This window comes from Paramormyrops kingsleyae, chromosome 14 (assembly GCF_048594095.1).
Source record: "Paramormyrops kingsleyae isolate MSU_618 chromosome 14, PKINGS_0.4, whole genome shotgun sequence".
NCBI lineage: Eukaryota > Metazoa > Chordata > Actinopteri > Osteoglossiformes > Mormyridae > Paramormyrops > Paramormyrops kingsleyae.
In genome coordinates this window covers 2,414,048-2,431,450 of record NC_132810.1, presented here as the reverse complement: position 1 = coordinate 2,431,450, position 17,403 = coordinate 2,414,048, and the positions used below count along the sequence as shown (strand labels likewise).

Sequence of the window (17,403 nt, the reverse complement as noted above, 5' to 3'; positions counted from 1 at the left end):
ATGAATGGTGTTCATAATTGAGTCCAGAGAGATTTTTATATTTTCTTATATATTTTATCATACATATAACTAGTATTATGTCTGCTTACAATAGCAGTTATTATTTTATTCTAAGCTTTAATGTTTGCACTTGTTCTTCCTTTACAACTGGACATCTACTAAACCATCAAAATTTAGCCACTTTGCATCAGCGTCCTCTCAGATCTAGGCAAATTCATGGGGCCTGGCTACAGTTGGGGCATCCCTGCCCACCAGAGACCACACCCCACCCCTCCCCTGTGCCCCAAGACCTCTGACACAATCCAAATAATGGTGCCCACCCAACAGACACAACTGCCCACCCCAGAATGGCATCCTGGTAATGACGCTAGTTAAAGCCCTTAATCACTATGTCCTTCCCCTTGGAGCGGAAGTGTGGCCACGTGCACCTGTGCTCTGTGCCCACGGCAGAGGCTCCTGGTGGTGCCAGGTCAGGATGCAGCGGTGGTACTCTGGCCTAGGATCCAGCTTCACATCACAGGACAGCTGTGAAGCCCAAGGGACACACACACACAGACAGCAGACAAAGAGACTCACTAATGGCCACGTGTTCTTAAAAAGGAAAAGAGAATTTGCCTCTGCTGAATCCCATGCGTACCCTGGCTTTGATGATGGTGGGTCGGGGGTCAAGAATTCCCTGCATCTTCCTTAGGGCAGGAATGACAAAGAGGTTACAGGTCACAACAGCAGACACAGGGTTACCTGCAAATGTACGAGAAAGAGGGAGAGAGAGAGGAAGAGAGAGAGAAACACTGTTTGTACGGATGCAGCTGGCTTGGGCCGAAACAAGGCCTCATTTTTAACCCCTTCACGTTCATGAGGGTTAGGGGCAGAGGAGTCCAGAAAATGTGAAAATCTGTGAATAATTATTATTAAAAATGCTAAATTAATGGCACAGGAAAGTTCAAAAGTTACTGTGGGAAAGGTGAGATTCCACAGTCACAATGAAACACAGGGCATATCCAAGCCATTTTAACCAAAAATAACTTTGAATATTAAACATGTAGTATGCACATACACTATCAAATACTAAATAACAACAATAACAATAACAACAATAATGATATTTATATATTAGTATTACATAATATAAATATATCCAAATTATATTTGGCAATGTTTACATTTTTTTGGCTTTCCCATCATCCAAAAATATTCCCGTTTAATTGTTCACGGAAAAGTCACGAAAAACTAAAAATGAGAAATGTCACACTCGTGAATGTGGAAGGAAGACTTTAAAACAGGGAAGGATACGGCAGATACTGTGTACAAACTGAACACACAGTCTTATTACTATTATACATCATATTTGCTTATTATTACTACTACTATAATTAATATCCTTGTAGTTGCTCATCGAGCTAGATATGACTCAGGTGAAGAGCTCAGCTTTAATAATACTCCTAGTGTTAGTTACCAGCCCTCCTGGGATTTCAGGTTACGTTCTGTGTCATTAACTGTCATGCCTTCTGCGGCCACATCCCACGGTGAAAGGGTGGAGAAGTGTGACACATGCACCCCTGTATCTGCTCGTGGTCGCAGGGAGGGGTAAGAAAGTGCTGAACAGGCAAAATGGGGGAGGCCGCATACAGCTCTACAGACAAGGCATGAAGAAGATTCTTTGACAGGTAGACATGCTCCACAGAAGTAGAAGCAGCTGTCGTATGGCACGATGTCAGTGAGTGTTCCTGTCAGAGTCAGAGGAAGGGGATAAGGACCATGACGGGACGTGGGCGTGGCAGACAGCCTGGGACATCACGCACCCCCGTAGGGAACATCTGTCAAAAACACCTCACAGAAAACAGAACAGGGAGGCCCAGAAAATGTTTTATCGTCAAGATGATTTTTATTGATCTAAACTTCTGTTCTTAGATGAAATGTTTGGAAGGAAGGCAGTCTATCCAAGCTCAGTGCATTACCATACTCTGCCTGTGGGGGCATGGATGGTAAGGAGAGTGATGTAAACCCCTTGTGTGTGCACAGGGGAGGCCGTCTGACCGTCTTGCTGCCTGGGGAATGGTCACATAATGGTGCAGGCTAGAGAAGAATCACTCCTGTCTCTGTAAAGGTCTAATTACCCTGAGAGGCAGTCGCCACAGCAGGGGAGGCAGCCCATGGAGGAACAGGGCTGAATCAGGTTACGGGCCAGGTGTCAAATGGAAGTTTGATTTTGGGACCAAAAAGTGCACTTTCCTAAAAGGACAAAACTGCGGCAAGAGTGATGCTACAAATACAGCAGATTTTATTAACCACGGCGAGTCTAGCAGTGCGTAGCATGGAGTCACAGCACGAGTGTCTTTTTAAAGAAAAATCACGTACAGGAATTATGCTTTGAAAGCACTTTAACCAAATTTAAGAATGTGTTTTCACATGCATGTGTGTATGTGTGACAGCGAGTGTGACCCGCTGGCATGACTGCGCCGTGCGATGTGGCACTGAGCTTTTGGCGGCATGACTTGCAGGAGTGGAGCTGTCACACGGGAAAGCTGACGTCTCCTTTGGAAGACGGGAGCTGGAGGACGTGCCGATTTTAACGCAGAGAGCTGCAGCGAGGGGTCATTCCGGTCCGCGCCGCTTGGAGGTGGGAGAGAATCACACAGCATCCGCGGCCACTTAAGCCCCTCCTCCCACATGAGGGGATCTCAGAATTCACCTCTGCTTTGGGCATGTGATCTGCATCAGCAATTGCCTGAGACTCTCTATCAGGATTCAGCAGCTGAAGGAGGCTACGCTATGCAGACAATGCGGGTGCTGTGAAGTGTGCTCATTTGCCAGGGGACACAGGTAGCATGAGAAGAGATTAGCTGAGAGTCTTTTCCCCTGAGCAGGGATTTCTTAAAGCTGATTGGTGGCTGGCTGCCTTCGGTTTCGAACGCCCTTGTGCTGTCATGCCTGCATTGTCACGTTAACGTGCGTGTGCGGCTCAGCGGGGTAGGACTCTGGGCCAGGGATCAAAAGGTCGCCGGGTTGAATCCCAGGGCCGGCAGACTGATGCTGCTGTTGGGGCCCTAAGCGAGGCCCTTAACCCCCAGCTCCACGGGGACTGAATGCTGACTGACCCTGCACTGTGACCCCCCCTCCCCAAGCCTGCTCTCACTGTTTGTGCATCTTATAAGAGTAAGGTGGCTCTGTGCCTGTGATCAGAAGGTTGCCGGTTCGAGCCCGGCCTTGCCACACCTGTGGGCCCTTCAGCTAGGCCCCTAACCCCCAGGTCCCTGGGTGCCACAACAGGAGACTGCCCTTCACTGCAGGGAGCAACTTGGGGGAGGCATAAAGAGAATTTCCTCATGGGGATCAGTAAAGTATCAATAATTTATTTTACATTGGGTACATGTAAAGGCAATTTCTCTACAGGGATTAATGAACTATCACTATTCTATACAACTCCTCCTTGTTTAACAACCATTTGCAAATATAAGAGTATATTTAAAAATAATTATAATAATAATAATTCTGACTGATGCACGCATTTACAACCACATTGTATACTCCTGACAATGCACTCTGGACTGAGAGAAATCTTTGAAGCAGAATGTACAAAATGTTGTTAAAAATGTCCCCCTCATGAAGAACAAATGCAACAGAGTACAGAAGGCTGACGTAAATTCATCAGCGCAGTCGCGGTCGCGCCTGGGCCAGCGTGATTTTCATTTAGCTACCATTTCGGGCACCACTGGAACGGAACCCAGTCGCTAACTGAGGAATGGCTGGATGCCCGAACTCACCCCCGCGGCCCCCCATACCTGGCAGTGCAAAGATGAGTTTCCGGGTACCATCGATGTCCAAGGTGGCAAACGTGGTGGGAAGCCTGCAGGCAGACAGGAGGAGACAGTGAGACCGGCAGCGCACAGAAGGGGGTCCCATTCCAAAATACACTTGGTCACTCTTCCTTACACAGCATGACGAATCAAACTGTCAGTAAATTAATGGTGGTGATTGATTAATGTATTTAATGAAGCAAGTCACTCATTTAAAATATTAAAGAAACAATAAGGATGAACAATCTGTAAACCTTACCCTGGTTTCATAAAGACTCTTCCAAAGTGGATCTGGGCATGGAGGTCAATGTCCAGCACTTGTTTCAGATAGTCCTGCAATGAACCCCAGAAGGTTTATGCTTAAGGCACTTCAGCATAGCAGCGCTGCCTCATTCACCCTGAGTGAATAATTTTCCATGGTGCGCAACACCCTTGTTATTTGGATAATGTCTAAGGCAGACAGTGTGCTGACAGACTGTCATCAAATTATTGCATCTATTAGAGTGAAAATCCCGAAGAGTTGATGCGACACACAGACAACGCCACTAGATGGCGACCATGCACCATGAAGCCACGAGCTCCTCTAACAATGCAAATGACGCAAGTTTTTAAAACGAGGAATTATTTCCGCGAAATTACATCCATTTTCAAGAAATGCCTTATTAAAAACAGTCTGCCATTCACAATGTTAAAATGTTTAACCTTCGAAGGGGTGCGCAATCCCTTTTATTACATCTTACGTAACGGAGGAATGCAGGGCCCGATACATTGTTAAACACACTGAATTGGTCATTCATTGTTAGTTTCCTGCCTGCAAATTATAGTGCAGGACAAAAGAAAAAGGTCTACAGAAACAGAAGCAGGAGAAGACTGTTTTTGTTGGAAGTTGGGTCATCTGAAATCTTGATGAATGTCTGTTGAGATGAGGGGAAAAATTTAAGTCTAAACTGGGGGCTCCCAACTACCAGCCTGTGACCAGCATTCCACTCAGCCGCAGACTGCTGGCTGTACTGTGGAACGGTTGGTTAATTTCCAAAAATTAACCATATATTTTCAATTTTTACGACCCCTCACGTTTGCACGTCCTGTTATGGAAACGGTCAAACTTACGACCTTGGGATCAATCGCCGTTTTTTCGTACGTTTCAGGGTGTACCTACATCTAGGTAATATATTCCTGTTCGTGTAGAATGGAACAGGTGAAATGCATCCACGCTAAAGTATACTCTGAAATGTATCTGCACTTTAGAGTTTACACTACAGTACCTGCCTAACTGTATATTAAAATATGTATTTCAGATAAATATATCCCTTACGTTTAATAAATAATAAAATGATACTGAGTGCCAAAACAATAATCCAGTGCTGCATGAATCTGCGTTACTTTCTGCATCTACACATAAATGGGTAAATTACTGTGAGATGGCCTTCACCACACTATCCATTTGAATTTTTCTGCAATTTATGTTTGTGTGTATATGTTTAAAGTTTGGAGCTTTATGGTTTATTCAGCATGGTCTTCTGACTTACTGAGCTCTAAAAATAGAGCCTGAGAGTGTGAGAGAAGCTGTCCCTATGGAGTGACAATTACCTTCTCGCCCATCGACACACCTCCTGAGGTGATGATGACATCAGCACGACTGATGCCCTCGTTCAAGGCATTAAGGAGGTCGTCGGGGCTGCAGGGGACACACAGGGGACACACAGGGGACACGTCAGCACTGCTTCTCTGATCCGTGAGCGGAACGCCATATGATGGAAGGTTCTGCGGGCTGATGGGAGTTTTACTTACACGAAAATGTCCTGAGAGCAGAACCAAGAAATGAAATAACCAATCATATTGCAGAGGAGGTGGGTTCAAGTAACTAGAGGAGATGGGACCAACCAATCAGGTATCTTGGTCCTCTACAATCCGATTGGTTATCTCTCTAAACCAATCATTTTTCTTTCTTCCCTCTGAACATTTTTGTGTCAGTAAAACTCCCATGAGCGTTCAGCAGTCATACTTGTCCCCGACGATGCCCAGGTTGATGGTGGGGTAGCCGTGCTCCTGGATGGTGGCCAGCAGGGTGGAGCGATTACTGTCCCGGATCTTTCCTGGGTGAAGGTCGTCCTCTGGGTTTAGCAGCTGGACCGCAGGAAAATGGACACACGATCAGAACCGAACGGCCAAAGAGATGGGGCGGTTTGAGGTATGAAGGACGGAGGGTCCACGAGGCGGCGGACTGAACCTCATTGCCGGTGGACATGACGGCCACAACGGGGAACTTCTGCACTTCGACTTCCGTGACTCCGACAGTGGCCAGCAAGCCGATCTCGGAAGGGCCCATGTGTGTCCCTTTGGCCAGGACGCACTCGCCGCGCTTGATGTCATGTCCGATGGGCCTGGGGGATGCAGCGGAGGCTGTTACTGGTGATACAGACTGGGGCTCTGGCACGGGACAGCGGACTGGAAACACCGACCTGATGTCCTGGCCTGGACGCGCTTGTACCAAGATCCGCACCTCCAGCTCTTCTGTGCCCTGAAACGCGAGAGTAATCAGACACCCCCCAGCGAAACGGCATCTCCTCCCATCTGCCAAACCCCCTCCAGCCACTTTCTCTACCCACCCCCCACCCATCCCATAGAACAAAGCCCATACTGTCAGACCACAAATGAATCCCAACAAGATCCGAATGATTTGTTCAGCTCGCTGTACTGCAGTGCAATGACAGTAAAGCTTTCTGTATCTATTTCTTTCTATTAAAAACCGTCCTCTCCTTTGGAGAATTCCATACATCACAAGAGCAATAGAGCTTTGTAGCGCTAAGATTCAGTAGATAGATATATGGGAGGAGCGTGGATATATGGGAGGAGCGTGGATATATGGGATATATGGGAGGAGCGTGGAGATATGGGAGGAGTGTGGATATATGGGATATATGGGAGGAGTGTGGATATATGGGAGGAGTGTGGATATATGGGAGGAGCGTGGATATATGGGAGGAGCGTGGATATATGGGATATATGGGAGGAGTGTGGATATATGGGAGGAGCGTGGATATATGGGAGGAGCGTGGATATATGGGAGGAGCGTGGATATATGGGATATATGGGAGGAGTGGGGATATATGGGAGGAGCGTGGATATATGGGAGGAGCGTGGATATATGGGAGGAGCGTGGATATATGGGATATATGGGAGGAGCGTGGATATATGGGATATATGGGAGGGGCGTGGATATATGGGAGGAGTGTGGATATATGGGATATATGGGAGGAGTGTGGATATATGGGAGGAGCGTGGATATATGGGAGGAACGTGGATATATGGGAAATATGGTAGGAGCGTGGATATATGGGAGGAGCGTGGATATATGGGATATATGGGAGGAGTGTGGATATATGGGAGGAGCGTGGATATATGGGATATATGGGAGGAGCGTGGATATATGGGAGGAGTGTGGATATATGGGAGGAGCGTGGATATATGGGATATATGGGAGGAGCGTGGATATATGGGAGGAGTGTGGATATATGGGAGGAGCGTAGATATATGGGATATATGGGAGGGTGCATGTTTAAGAAGGGGGGGTCAGACTCACGTCTTCTGATTCGCGGAGGAGCTCCGTATCTTCCACCTGCACGACGGCGTCGGCCCCGCAGGGGATGGGGGCGCCTGTCGTCACCCGCATCACCTGACCAGGCATCACCGTGTGGGTGGGCTGCGGGGGAGACGCCGGTGCGTTAGCTCATACACGCACACACACACGCCCTTCCTGACGCACACTCCCACCCTATGCCTGACATACCAGCTGCAGAATAGTGTACTGTATTTGCACTATTGTCTCTTCCAGATACATCCATATCTCCATATCTATATTGATATTTACATATTCATATGCATATTTATTTACTTAAGTGTTTGTTCTATGTCTTGTTACTAAGTGTTTGTTCTATGTCTTGTTACCCTGTGCTGAACGACCCAAATTGCAGTAATCACAGAAGTAAGCATCTTGCCAGTACTCAGTACTCAGTACTCCTACCAGTACAAATGACAATAAAGCTTCCGAAACCTTTGAATCCTTCAGAAACATTCGCGCAGCTTTTTATGCTGGTTCTTTGAGACTAACTGTGGTCCAGCCTGACGGAGCATGCATTCATTAAGGAGGCACTGACCCGACAGGGAAGGCCGCATGCTCGCCTTGCCGGTGGCGACGCTGTAACTAAGGCACAGAGACCATGTAGCCCCGTGAGGCCGGCAAACGAGAAACTCCTATGCCTGAGTTACTTAACGTGCTTCTATACCGCGACGCCTCAAAGCCAGGACTCTCCACAGGACTGCATGCTGGCTGGTGCCCTCTACAGAGTCAACTAACAGCTTTTTTGTTTTTTTGTTCTTTAACGTGTTTTACCTTTACATCTTAATTGCTATCTGTCCAGCTGGTTATCTGACACACAGTGCCAGGAAAAAGGCCAAAACAATGGAAGGCAGACAATTGGCAATTGCAATTGCTACCCAGACAAAACCTACAATGCTGCTGGAATCAGCGATAACACATGGTGCCACAAGACCTCTGTGAGTCACGCGTCACCTCCTGACTAAAAAAGTGTTATCTGTCTCAAAAACGGGCTACTGCAAATGGAGCTAAAATACAGAGGTGTAAGTCGGAGGTGTGACTGCAGCAGACGATAAAGAACATTACGCTAAATAAGTATCAGATACCAGAGGGTGCAGACCACCATTGTTCAGTAACAGAGGGTGTATACTTTACCAGTGCTCAGTGTCAGAGGGTGTAGTATTGATAAGGGTGTAGATTTGGGTGTGGATGGTAGGTACTGTACGTGTCCCTACCAGTATTGTGGGGATACTGTGTGTATGTAGAAGGCCGGGGGGCTCATGGCTGGTTTGGTCCCAACCAATGTTGAAACCAAACCTATGCCCTTTACTGACCAGTATTCCATATCAGAAGCCGTACTCCTGACTATTATTCAATATCTGACGGCGTTTACCTCCCCAGGGCTCAGGGTGGGAGGCTGGAGGCTGATTCAGGGCTAGATACCATGAGGTAACTGTGCTCTGTGTCACAGGGACATGCGAGGGGGGTTGGGAAGCCCTGAGTGTCTGCCCCTTTTGCCCAAACGACTGACAGTGCCTTCCTTTTGAGGGTCTAAATGCCCCCTTTTTGGCCAGTGACGATCGGCCTGATCTGTGCTCCATTTCACAGGGCACAGTGAAGGTAAGTGCAGTGTGTCCTACAGCAGGGTCCTGTGTCTGGCCTCTGCTGAGTGCTATATACCATAGGCTATAGACCTGATCTGTGCTCGATATCACAGCGTGCAGTGAGGGTAAGTGCAGTGTGTCCTACAGCAGGGTCCTGTGTCTGGCCTCTGTTGAGTGCTATATACCATAGGCTATAGACCTGATCTGTGCTCGATATCACAGCGTGCAGTGAGGGTAAGTGCAGTGTGTCCTACAGCAGGGTCCTGTGTCTGGCCTCTGCTTGACCACACCATCCATCTGCGGCCCAGGAGGCCCAGACAGCTGAAACTGACTCGTGGGCTGTAAGGGAGGGACTCTGTCATTCAGCCAATCATATCGTTCCAGCGGGGTGTCTGCGGGGTGAGCCCCCTCAGTCTCCTCCAAGCGCGTCATGCAGCCGGATGAAGCCCGTGGGGCTAAGCATCAGCGGCAGGCGTGCAAGTGTGTTTGAGGGCATACATGTCGTGGGACCAACTGCCCGTTAAATATCATAAAGAAAAAGGGGAAAGTGAGGATAAATATCAAAGGGTCTCGATAGACGTGAGCAGAGAGGGTGTCACCTGTTCTCCAGCCTGTGACTCCCCGATGATGAAGCGATCTCCTGGGCCGTCGGCCGCTGTCGGACAGAGGAAACAGGCTGTTAGAGGTGGACTGGACACAAATGTTTCCTCTTCAGAGACACGATCCATGACTGTCTGTCTGTGGTTATTATGGCATTTTGGCAGTGGCTGATTAGTACCCTGACAAGACCCTCACTGAAACACAACCGTTACGACATACTGATTTCAATCCAAAAACAATGTATGTTCGTATATCTATATTACCGTGCGTGATGAATAATGTAATCAAGGCGGCCTCATCTGTCACTGGCATATTCCTCTCAAATGCAGTTTTAGTGGATGCCAGGAATTTTAAACGGCTCAGTGGATATGCCGGCATCTGCTTCTTTTCGCTTTGACGTATTCTTGATTAAATGAATCGCACAATTAAAATGACATCAGATGCAGAGCTGGCTGACAGCTCTGCATAATTTTTCAATTACATTGAACTTAATTTAGTCAAATCTTTAGTCAGGTTTATCTTTTTTACAGTGAAACCACAGGAAATACACTTCTTCGCCCTTTAACTAATCATATAAATAAGTACAGTCATACCTCGGCTCACGAACCTATTTCGTTCGAGGACTCGTGACCCAAATCAATTTTTCCTATTTAAAATAATGTAAATACAAATAATTCGTTCAAACCTCAGAAACACTGATTTTTTTCAATTTCTTATATTTTTCTCTGACTAAGAATATAGACTTAAATTAAAATAACCTTAAAGAGCAAAAAAGGGAAAGAGAGAACATACGTTACGGAAGGGGGGCCAACACACAACTGAGCATATGCTTGTTTGCGGGCTGGTCGCTCGAAAGACGCCAAAACACGGAAAAGGAATTACTTAATAATTTATGTTATTAATGAAGTACTGTAATTTTGTAATGTTAAAAACCATCACAAACATGTTTATCAATCACTGAAAGGTTCCGCTATAACAGAATGTTCTCTCTCTATTTTTTTCTTTTTCAAGTATTCGACCTCTGAAGAGATATAGTAGTGGGGCACTTTAAACGGACCCTTTTGGGGGATGTTTGTGTGTTCGCAGCCTGAAACACGGTTCGCAAACCGGTACAAAAAATTTTCTAATTGGTTCGTAACGCGATTTGTTCGTGAACAAGACTGTCCATGGGTCGAGGTACCATTGTAAATCATTTATGATTAAGATAATGTTTTTAATATTCATTGTTTCCAAAAGAATCAAGTATAGCACATCCTATTAAAAGAACTAACACTTGCAAAGTTGGGTAACACTTTACTTAAGGGCATGTTTTTAGCAATTTATAAACACATTCATAATGCATAAAGCAAATAAATATTCATCAAAAGGCATAACACATTGTAGCCATGTTTATTATGCATTATGAATGCTTCATGAAGCTCTCAGTCATAACAGATACCTTTATAATGCACTATGAAAGCATCCTTAATGATTATACCGACCATATAATGCATTATAAAGGTATCTAGAGTGCATTTTAGATGAAAGCTTCATAAAGCATTCATGATGCATAATACACATGGTTATAATGTGTTATGCCTTTTGGTAAATATTTATAGCCATGTTTGCAATGCTTTATGAATGCATTATTATTTGTGATGAATGTGTTTATGAATTACTACAAACATGGCCTTAAGTAAAGCGTTACCAGATTTTGTAACTATTATGAAACTTGACTTAATATAGTAAAACCAAACACTGTTTTATCTAAAATATTAAATTTAGTCAATACACAGCTATAAACCTATTAATTAAGTGCTCAGCTGGAGTGAAAATCATCATACCCTCTGATACAAGTGCATCACTTCGATATTACCGGTCAACTTAATTTTATTCAGAGCTAAACTGGAGATTATCCATTACTGTTACACAGTAATTATTTGCTCACAGTTCATAAAAGATTAACTACCACTGCAGTCTTTCTTTGTTCCTGAATTCCAAATACAAGTCAGAGTTAAGCAAAGTTATAGTGGCATTTAAAACATAGCTGCATTGCTTATTTAAATAAACATGAACCATGTAAACGTCAGATATTAAAAAGACAAAGTAGCTTAGATTCCATGATCTTTTGACACAGAAACGTAAAAAGCATGCAGACTTCCTCCATCCTGTGTGTATTTTACCGTATTCCTTCTAAACAACGCTCACTGGGGCCTTACCTCTGACAGCGTAGCCATCCTTGACCGAGGCAGGGAAAGGAGGAAGGTTGTCTTTGGCATACACGTCCTGCGCCAGGACCCGACCCATCCCGTCTGCAGGCAGAGGGCAGAGAGCGCACAACATGAGGCATTGCATGCTGCCCCTTAAATAGAAGGTCATGTGACCATGACCTCAGCTGTGCCCGATGGCGATGTTCATGTCCTAGCCTGTCCTCTGTTCCATGCTTCACTGAGGCACAGCTGTGAACATACCTCTTCAGATCATTGACCACAGACCCGTAGGCACCTGAGCCAACCTGGAGAGGCCATCGGTGTTTCCCAATCTGATCTCGGGGACCCACAGACAGTCCAGGTTTTTGCTCCCTCTAAAGTCCTGGTAGGGAGTTGGGATGGAGCAAAAACATGGAGCGATCGTGGGTCCCTGAGGACCGGATTGGGAAACGCTGGTCTACTGAAACATACATTATTCCTTACTTCCTTGGCATTGAGATAACGTATGTCTGTTTAACAGAACTCCAGCTGGTTAAAAAAAAGAAATTCAAACATACAGCGGAATAGCGAATAACGTATTATAACGTATTAGCATTGCATGATAAAGATCCACACAACACCGCCGCTTCCAAAGGAATGAATACGGAGCAGTGGGTTAGAAAACAATCCAAAGCAGACATGTTTCAGTGCACATTTATACTGACTGGGCTCCCTTAATCTCAAACAGCAGCTCATCAAGTGAATGCACTCCGGCAAGCGAAACAGAGGCAGGTTAATTAAGACTCCTCTGCATCCCTTCACTTAAAGGGCAGGAATGAAGATGCCTCTGGCGAAGGGAGCGACTGCCAGCTCTCCGCATAAAGGGTATGGAAAGAGCATTGGGGGGAGGGGGGCTTTTCTATGCTGTGGGCCTTTATCTAACAGCACTAAGATACCCACAGCTGCCCAGAGCCTAAATATAGACCCTTCTCTCTGTGCTTGGAAATTAAACAGCTATGTATCGAGCAATCTGAGTAAAAGATGAATGCTGAGCCACACGGAGCGGAACGCAGATGCGAAGCTGGAACCGGAAGGAAGGCTTCTTCTCATTGGGCCGTTTCCTGGGGGGGTGTGGCGGCCCTCACCGGGGTCTCTGCTCTGACCATACCTGAGCAGACTGCACACAGACCACACCTGAGCAGACTGCACACAGACCACACCTGAGCAGATTGCACACAGACCACACCTGAGCAGATTGCACACAGACCACACCTGAGCAGACTGCACACAGACCACAACTGAGCAGATTGCACACAGACCACACCTGAGCAGACTGCACACAGACCACACCTGAGCAGACTGCACACAGACCACACCTGAGCAGACTGCACACAGACCACACCTGAGCAGATTGCACACAGACCACACCTGAGCAGACTGCACACAGACCACACCTGAGCAGATTGCACACAGACCACACCTGAGCAGACTGCACACAGAACCAGGTGGTACAGGTGCTGCCGGCGCAAAGGGATTTCCTCATCAGCACCTGGTCACTGCTGCCCTTGCACATAACAGAGATCCCTCATGCTTTTTTTTGCAAGTTTTTCGTCTGTAGAAACCCAGACAAAATGCACCTGGCATGCGGAGAACATGCAGACTCTGCACCCCCAGCAGGGACAGGATTCGAACCTCCAGCCATGAAGGTGTAAGGTGAGGCACCTCGCCACCTATAATACCTCTCCCTCAGAGGTACAGAAACCGGCGGGGGGGGGGGGCATTTACCTCCAATTATGGCTCCATTAGTCCCCCAATAAATAGACCCTTGTATTTCAATCAGTACCAATCATTATTAATTAAGTTCTGTCCCCCAACATCAAAGTCCGTTTAAGTCATAAAACAACATATGGCTTAATACTTTCCCCTGTGCTTTTTCCATCGCCGGTGCTGTACAGCAGACTGGGCTGAAAGCCGTTTCCACACAGTCTCAGTCCACGCAAACGACATTGCAGACAAGCATGTTCATCAGTAAATCCAGTACATCAGGCATCCCTCATTCACAAGCTGAGCTTTTCTATCTTATGTTTACATTTCACCTATTTAGCAGAAGCTTCAGTCCAAAGCGACATAAGCACATTGCAAACACACGGCTGTCAGAGAGAACACTAGGCATACGTGCAGCTAGGCTGAGTTTGAATGAACGCCCAGGTCCAAGTGTAAGTGGTATTGGAGCAGGAGCTACAGAACATTTTCCAAAACAGAAAGAACTTCGTAAGACAATTCAAGGACCAGAAGTGCAATATCAGAATATTCAGGGATTACAAAGCAGCATCAGGCTAGTAGAGAAATTCCTGGAACAGACCGGTCTTCTGGCTTTTCCTGAAGGTAGAGAGGGAGTCTGATGACCAGATGTGGTTCAGCAGCTCATTTCACCACCGGAGAACCTCAAATGACAGCCGTCTGGAGTGACACCTCTCTGCTACTTTATGTAGGCTGTTGTACTTGGACAGTGTTCTTCTCCGCACCTGTCATGGACTTGTGTATGCATCAGGGTACGCTGTGGAGTGACCCAGCTGCTCCGAGATGCCGCGAGCACGCCCGTCTCTGAAAGCTAAGCGACGGCGAGTGCGGCCCTCCGCAGTGCTATTGAGCGCGGCAGCACCGCACGCACGCTCGTCTGCGCAGCTGCCAAACCCGGCGTGAGCCTCTCAGAGGCTCTGCAAATAAAGCAAATCAAAGACGGGCGGAAGACACCTTAAAGCTCGGAGCAATGGACCCGGGAACTCGGAGACGCCTGCAACACAGAGACGCTCTCCACGGCCCGTCTCGCCTCTCCTCAGTCCCACAGTTATCACGCATTATCGCGCTATGTCAGAAGTATCGCCTATTGTGCTGTGACTCGGCTGAGCTGTAGAGGTGACAGATCCGTGATTGGACAGGAGCGCACGTTGTGTCCAACTCCTCGGAAAGCGCGATGGGGTTGGACAGTGTGTCCCTAGCAAACTGACTCACTCCTAACACAAAGGTATTCCGACACATAAACAATATATCCAAACTGGCCGATTATTTTTTGTTTTTATTCAGATTTCTTCTGCACCCTGCACCCATTCCACATCCTTTCTTCCTGTACACATCACCACTTCAGGAAATGTCAAGGAATGGGGGAAGCTGACTAGAGATGAGATTACATGTGTCACCCCCCATTTTCTGGGTGAAATACCGCATCCCAGGCAGAGTTACATGCTGGGAGCCAGTCACTCCTGCCTTCAGAATGGGGCTCGGCAAACTGCAACGAAGGATGTAGCCATAGTTTTGTGCAAAAGCAGCAGCTCTGCATTGTCCTCAGAGCTGTGATGGCCCCAAATGGGCTGCAATAAGGAAAGATGAAGAGAGGGACATACGCTGGACGCCGCCCGGGTACGCCGCCCGGGTACACAGCCAGGCTCCATGCCCCAACACCCCCCATCACGCAGGCGACTGGGGAGGCACTGACCTGTTTGATTGCCAGTGCACTGGGGAGGAATTAGCGCCAATTATCTTCTCGGCCCTTGTTCAGGAAGCGGAAAAGAAAGCGGAAGCTCTTCCAATGAGTTCATGCAACTCAGGACCCACAGAAGCCTAAGCGTTGTGCGTGCAGGGTCACCAGCTCAAATGGCTTTCTGACTGTAGATCAAGCACTTCATGAGGAATTCCCTTCATGAGAAACTCTCCCTACTGCCCCCCCCCCAAAAAAAAAAACAAAAAAAAAACACAGGAGTTGCAGCAAAACATACCCTTACCTCAACAAGTAAAGCATTACACTAACAACACAAAGGTTGCGGGTTCAAATCCCAAGGGGCACGCATAAATCGTAATCCTTATTGGTACTGTAGGTGACTTTGTCGGAATATAACGTGAACGTCTGCTTGCGTAAGACGTGACGCATTAGAAACGTGACCAGAAGGGGCCTTTAGCTTGCTGTGGATAAATGTGAGGACGTCTCAAAGCCCACAGTCAACAAAACACCGGATGGAATGCGGCACTGCACAACACAGCTGGAACTTTAACCCTATTAACCGCTCTCTGCTGTCCTGTCTGCACAGTGAATGATGTACGCACTGCGGAACACACATGCATACAGCTCAAACTGGAAGTCAGCTTGACTTCTATACAAAACACAGCTTATCCACTGTCCTTCAAAATATAAAAATACAATGTGTGCAGAAATGTGTGGCTCAGTGGGTTTGAGCGCAGTGCCTATGGTCAGAAGGTCGCCGGTTCATGTCCCAAGGTCGAGAGAATAATTTCATCGCCGGGTCCTTCAGCAAAGCCCCTAACCCTCCCGGTTGTTCCAGGGATCATCTGACGCTGCTTTTTTGGATAAGAGCATCTGCTAAATAAATGGCATGTCTGCCTACTGCTCATCAGCAATATTTGGGCACATGATTGGTGAGTGTTACTGCGTATAACCTGATTGGCATAATAATAATAAAAAAAAATATCACCCAGGGAAAACATTGGCTGATGGACAACATGAGAGCCAGCGGGAGAAACCAAGTCAGGATATGGGGGGAGGCCATGGTCATGGCTCAGGTTGGCCTTGGGGAGGTAGCAATCCATATGAATAATGGTATCGGTAACAGAACAAAAAGATATCCATGCCAGGAGGCCAGGGGTGAGCATTTAAGATGACAAAAAGTGTCCCTGGAGCATGAGGGGGGGCGGACGGTCCAGGCATGCTCTCACCTCTGTAGTTAATGATCTCCGTGCCCAGGACGGGCGTCATTTCCAGCACAGTGATGAAGGCCTTGTCCATGGAGGTCAGGGGAAAGGGAGACATGCGGTGTCTCCGGGCCACTTTGGTGATGTCCACTGCGCTGTGACCTGGCAAGCCGGGGACAGGCTGGTTGGGGGCAGCTCGAGCGTCACAGTCACACACTCCAACATGGTCAGCCACACACCCTGACGCGTCTAAGCCAGTGTCTCACAACCCGACCCACCGGGACCCCCAGCCAGTCCACATTTTTGCTCCCTCCCAGCTCCATGAACCCCAGCCAGTCCACATTTTTGCTCCCTCCCGGAGAGTCCACAATATTGAGAGCAAAAACAGATCCCCAGGTCTATGGGGTCCCTGAGGGATGGGAAACACTGGTCTGAACCATTCTCACATCATAAATCCCAATTCAAATGCATCACCTACATCGAAACATACTAACATATTAAGTTATGAATGCCTGTTTAATGTGTCCTGCACCGGAGAGGTAACTTGTGTCTATAATTTTCATACCTTGGAGCAAAACAGATAAACATTACATGGTATTGCCTGAATGTGATGCACTCCCAATGCCTTAATAAAGCTGATATTTATACCAGTTACATTTCATTTTCCATTATCTCCTGTGTTTTTTTTTTTTACTCTATTGTAAGACTTACATGGCACTGGGGAACAATTCTCAAAGAGAAACCCACTAATCATTACCCAGCAGATGTCTGATAATGCACAATGCATAATTAAATGAATGATACAGATCACAGATAGAATATAAAGATTGGTCTTTCAGGGGTACCTTAAAACTAAGAGTAGCACGTGCTGGTATCTTCCTCACCAACAGATGGCAGCGTCGCACCATTTAACAAAGGGGATGCACGTTCGAGAT

General features: G+C 46.9%; 1 protein-coding gene across 9 annotated transcripts in view; it reads right to left on the bottom strand.

The window, feature by feature from the left end:
* Positions 1-17,403, bottom strand: part of gphna (gephyrin a) — a 69,785-nt gene that overhangs the window by 1,564 nt on the left and 50,818 nt on the right. For all 9 annotated transcript variants that reach the window (XM_072699046.1, XM_023825283.2, XM_023825285.2 and 6 more), the window contains 12 exons: positions 16,493-16,630; positions 11,798-11,890; positions 9,599-9,654; positions 7,381-7,500; positions 6,260-6,318; positions 6,028-6,181; positions 5,803-5,924; positions 5,388-5,475; positions 4,057-4,130; positions 3,783-3,847; positions 638-741; positions 429-525 (listed from right to left, as the gene is read on the bottom strand). In XM_072699046.1, the coding sequence (XP_072555147.1) occupies positions 429-525; positions 638-741; positions 3,783-3,847; positions 4,057-4,130; positions 5,388-5,475; positions 5,803-5,924; positions 6,028-6,181; positions 6,260-6,318; positions 7,381-7,500; positions 9,599-9,654; positions 11,798-11,890; positions 16,493-16,630 (1,170 nt within the window). The remainder of the gene's footprint in view (positions 1-428; positions 526-637; positions 742-3,782; positions 3,848-4,056; positions 4,131-5,387; positions 5,476-5,802; positions 5,925-6,027; positions 6,182-6,259; positions 6,319-7,380; positions 7,501-9,598; positions 9,655-11,797; positions 11,891-16,492; positions 16,631-17,403) is intronic.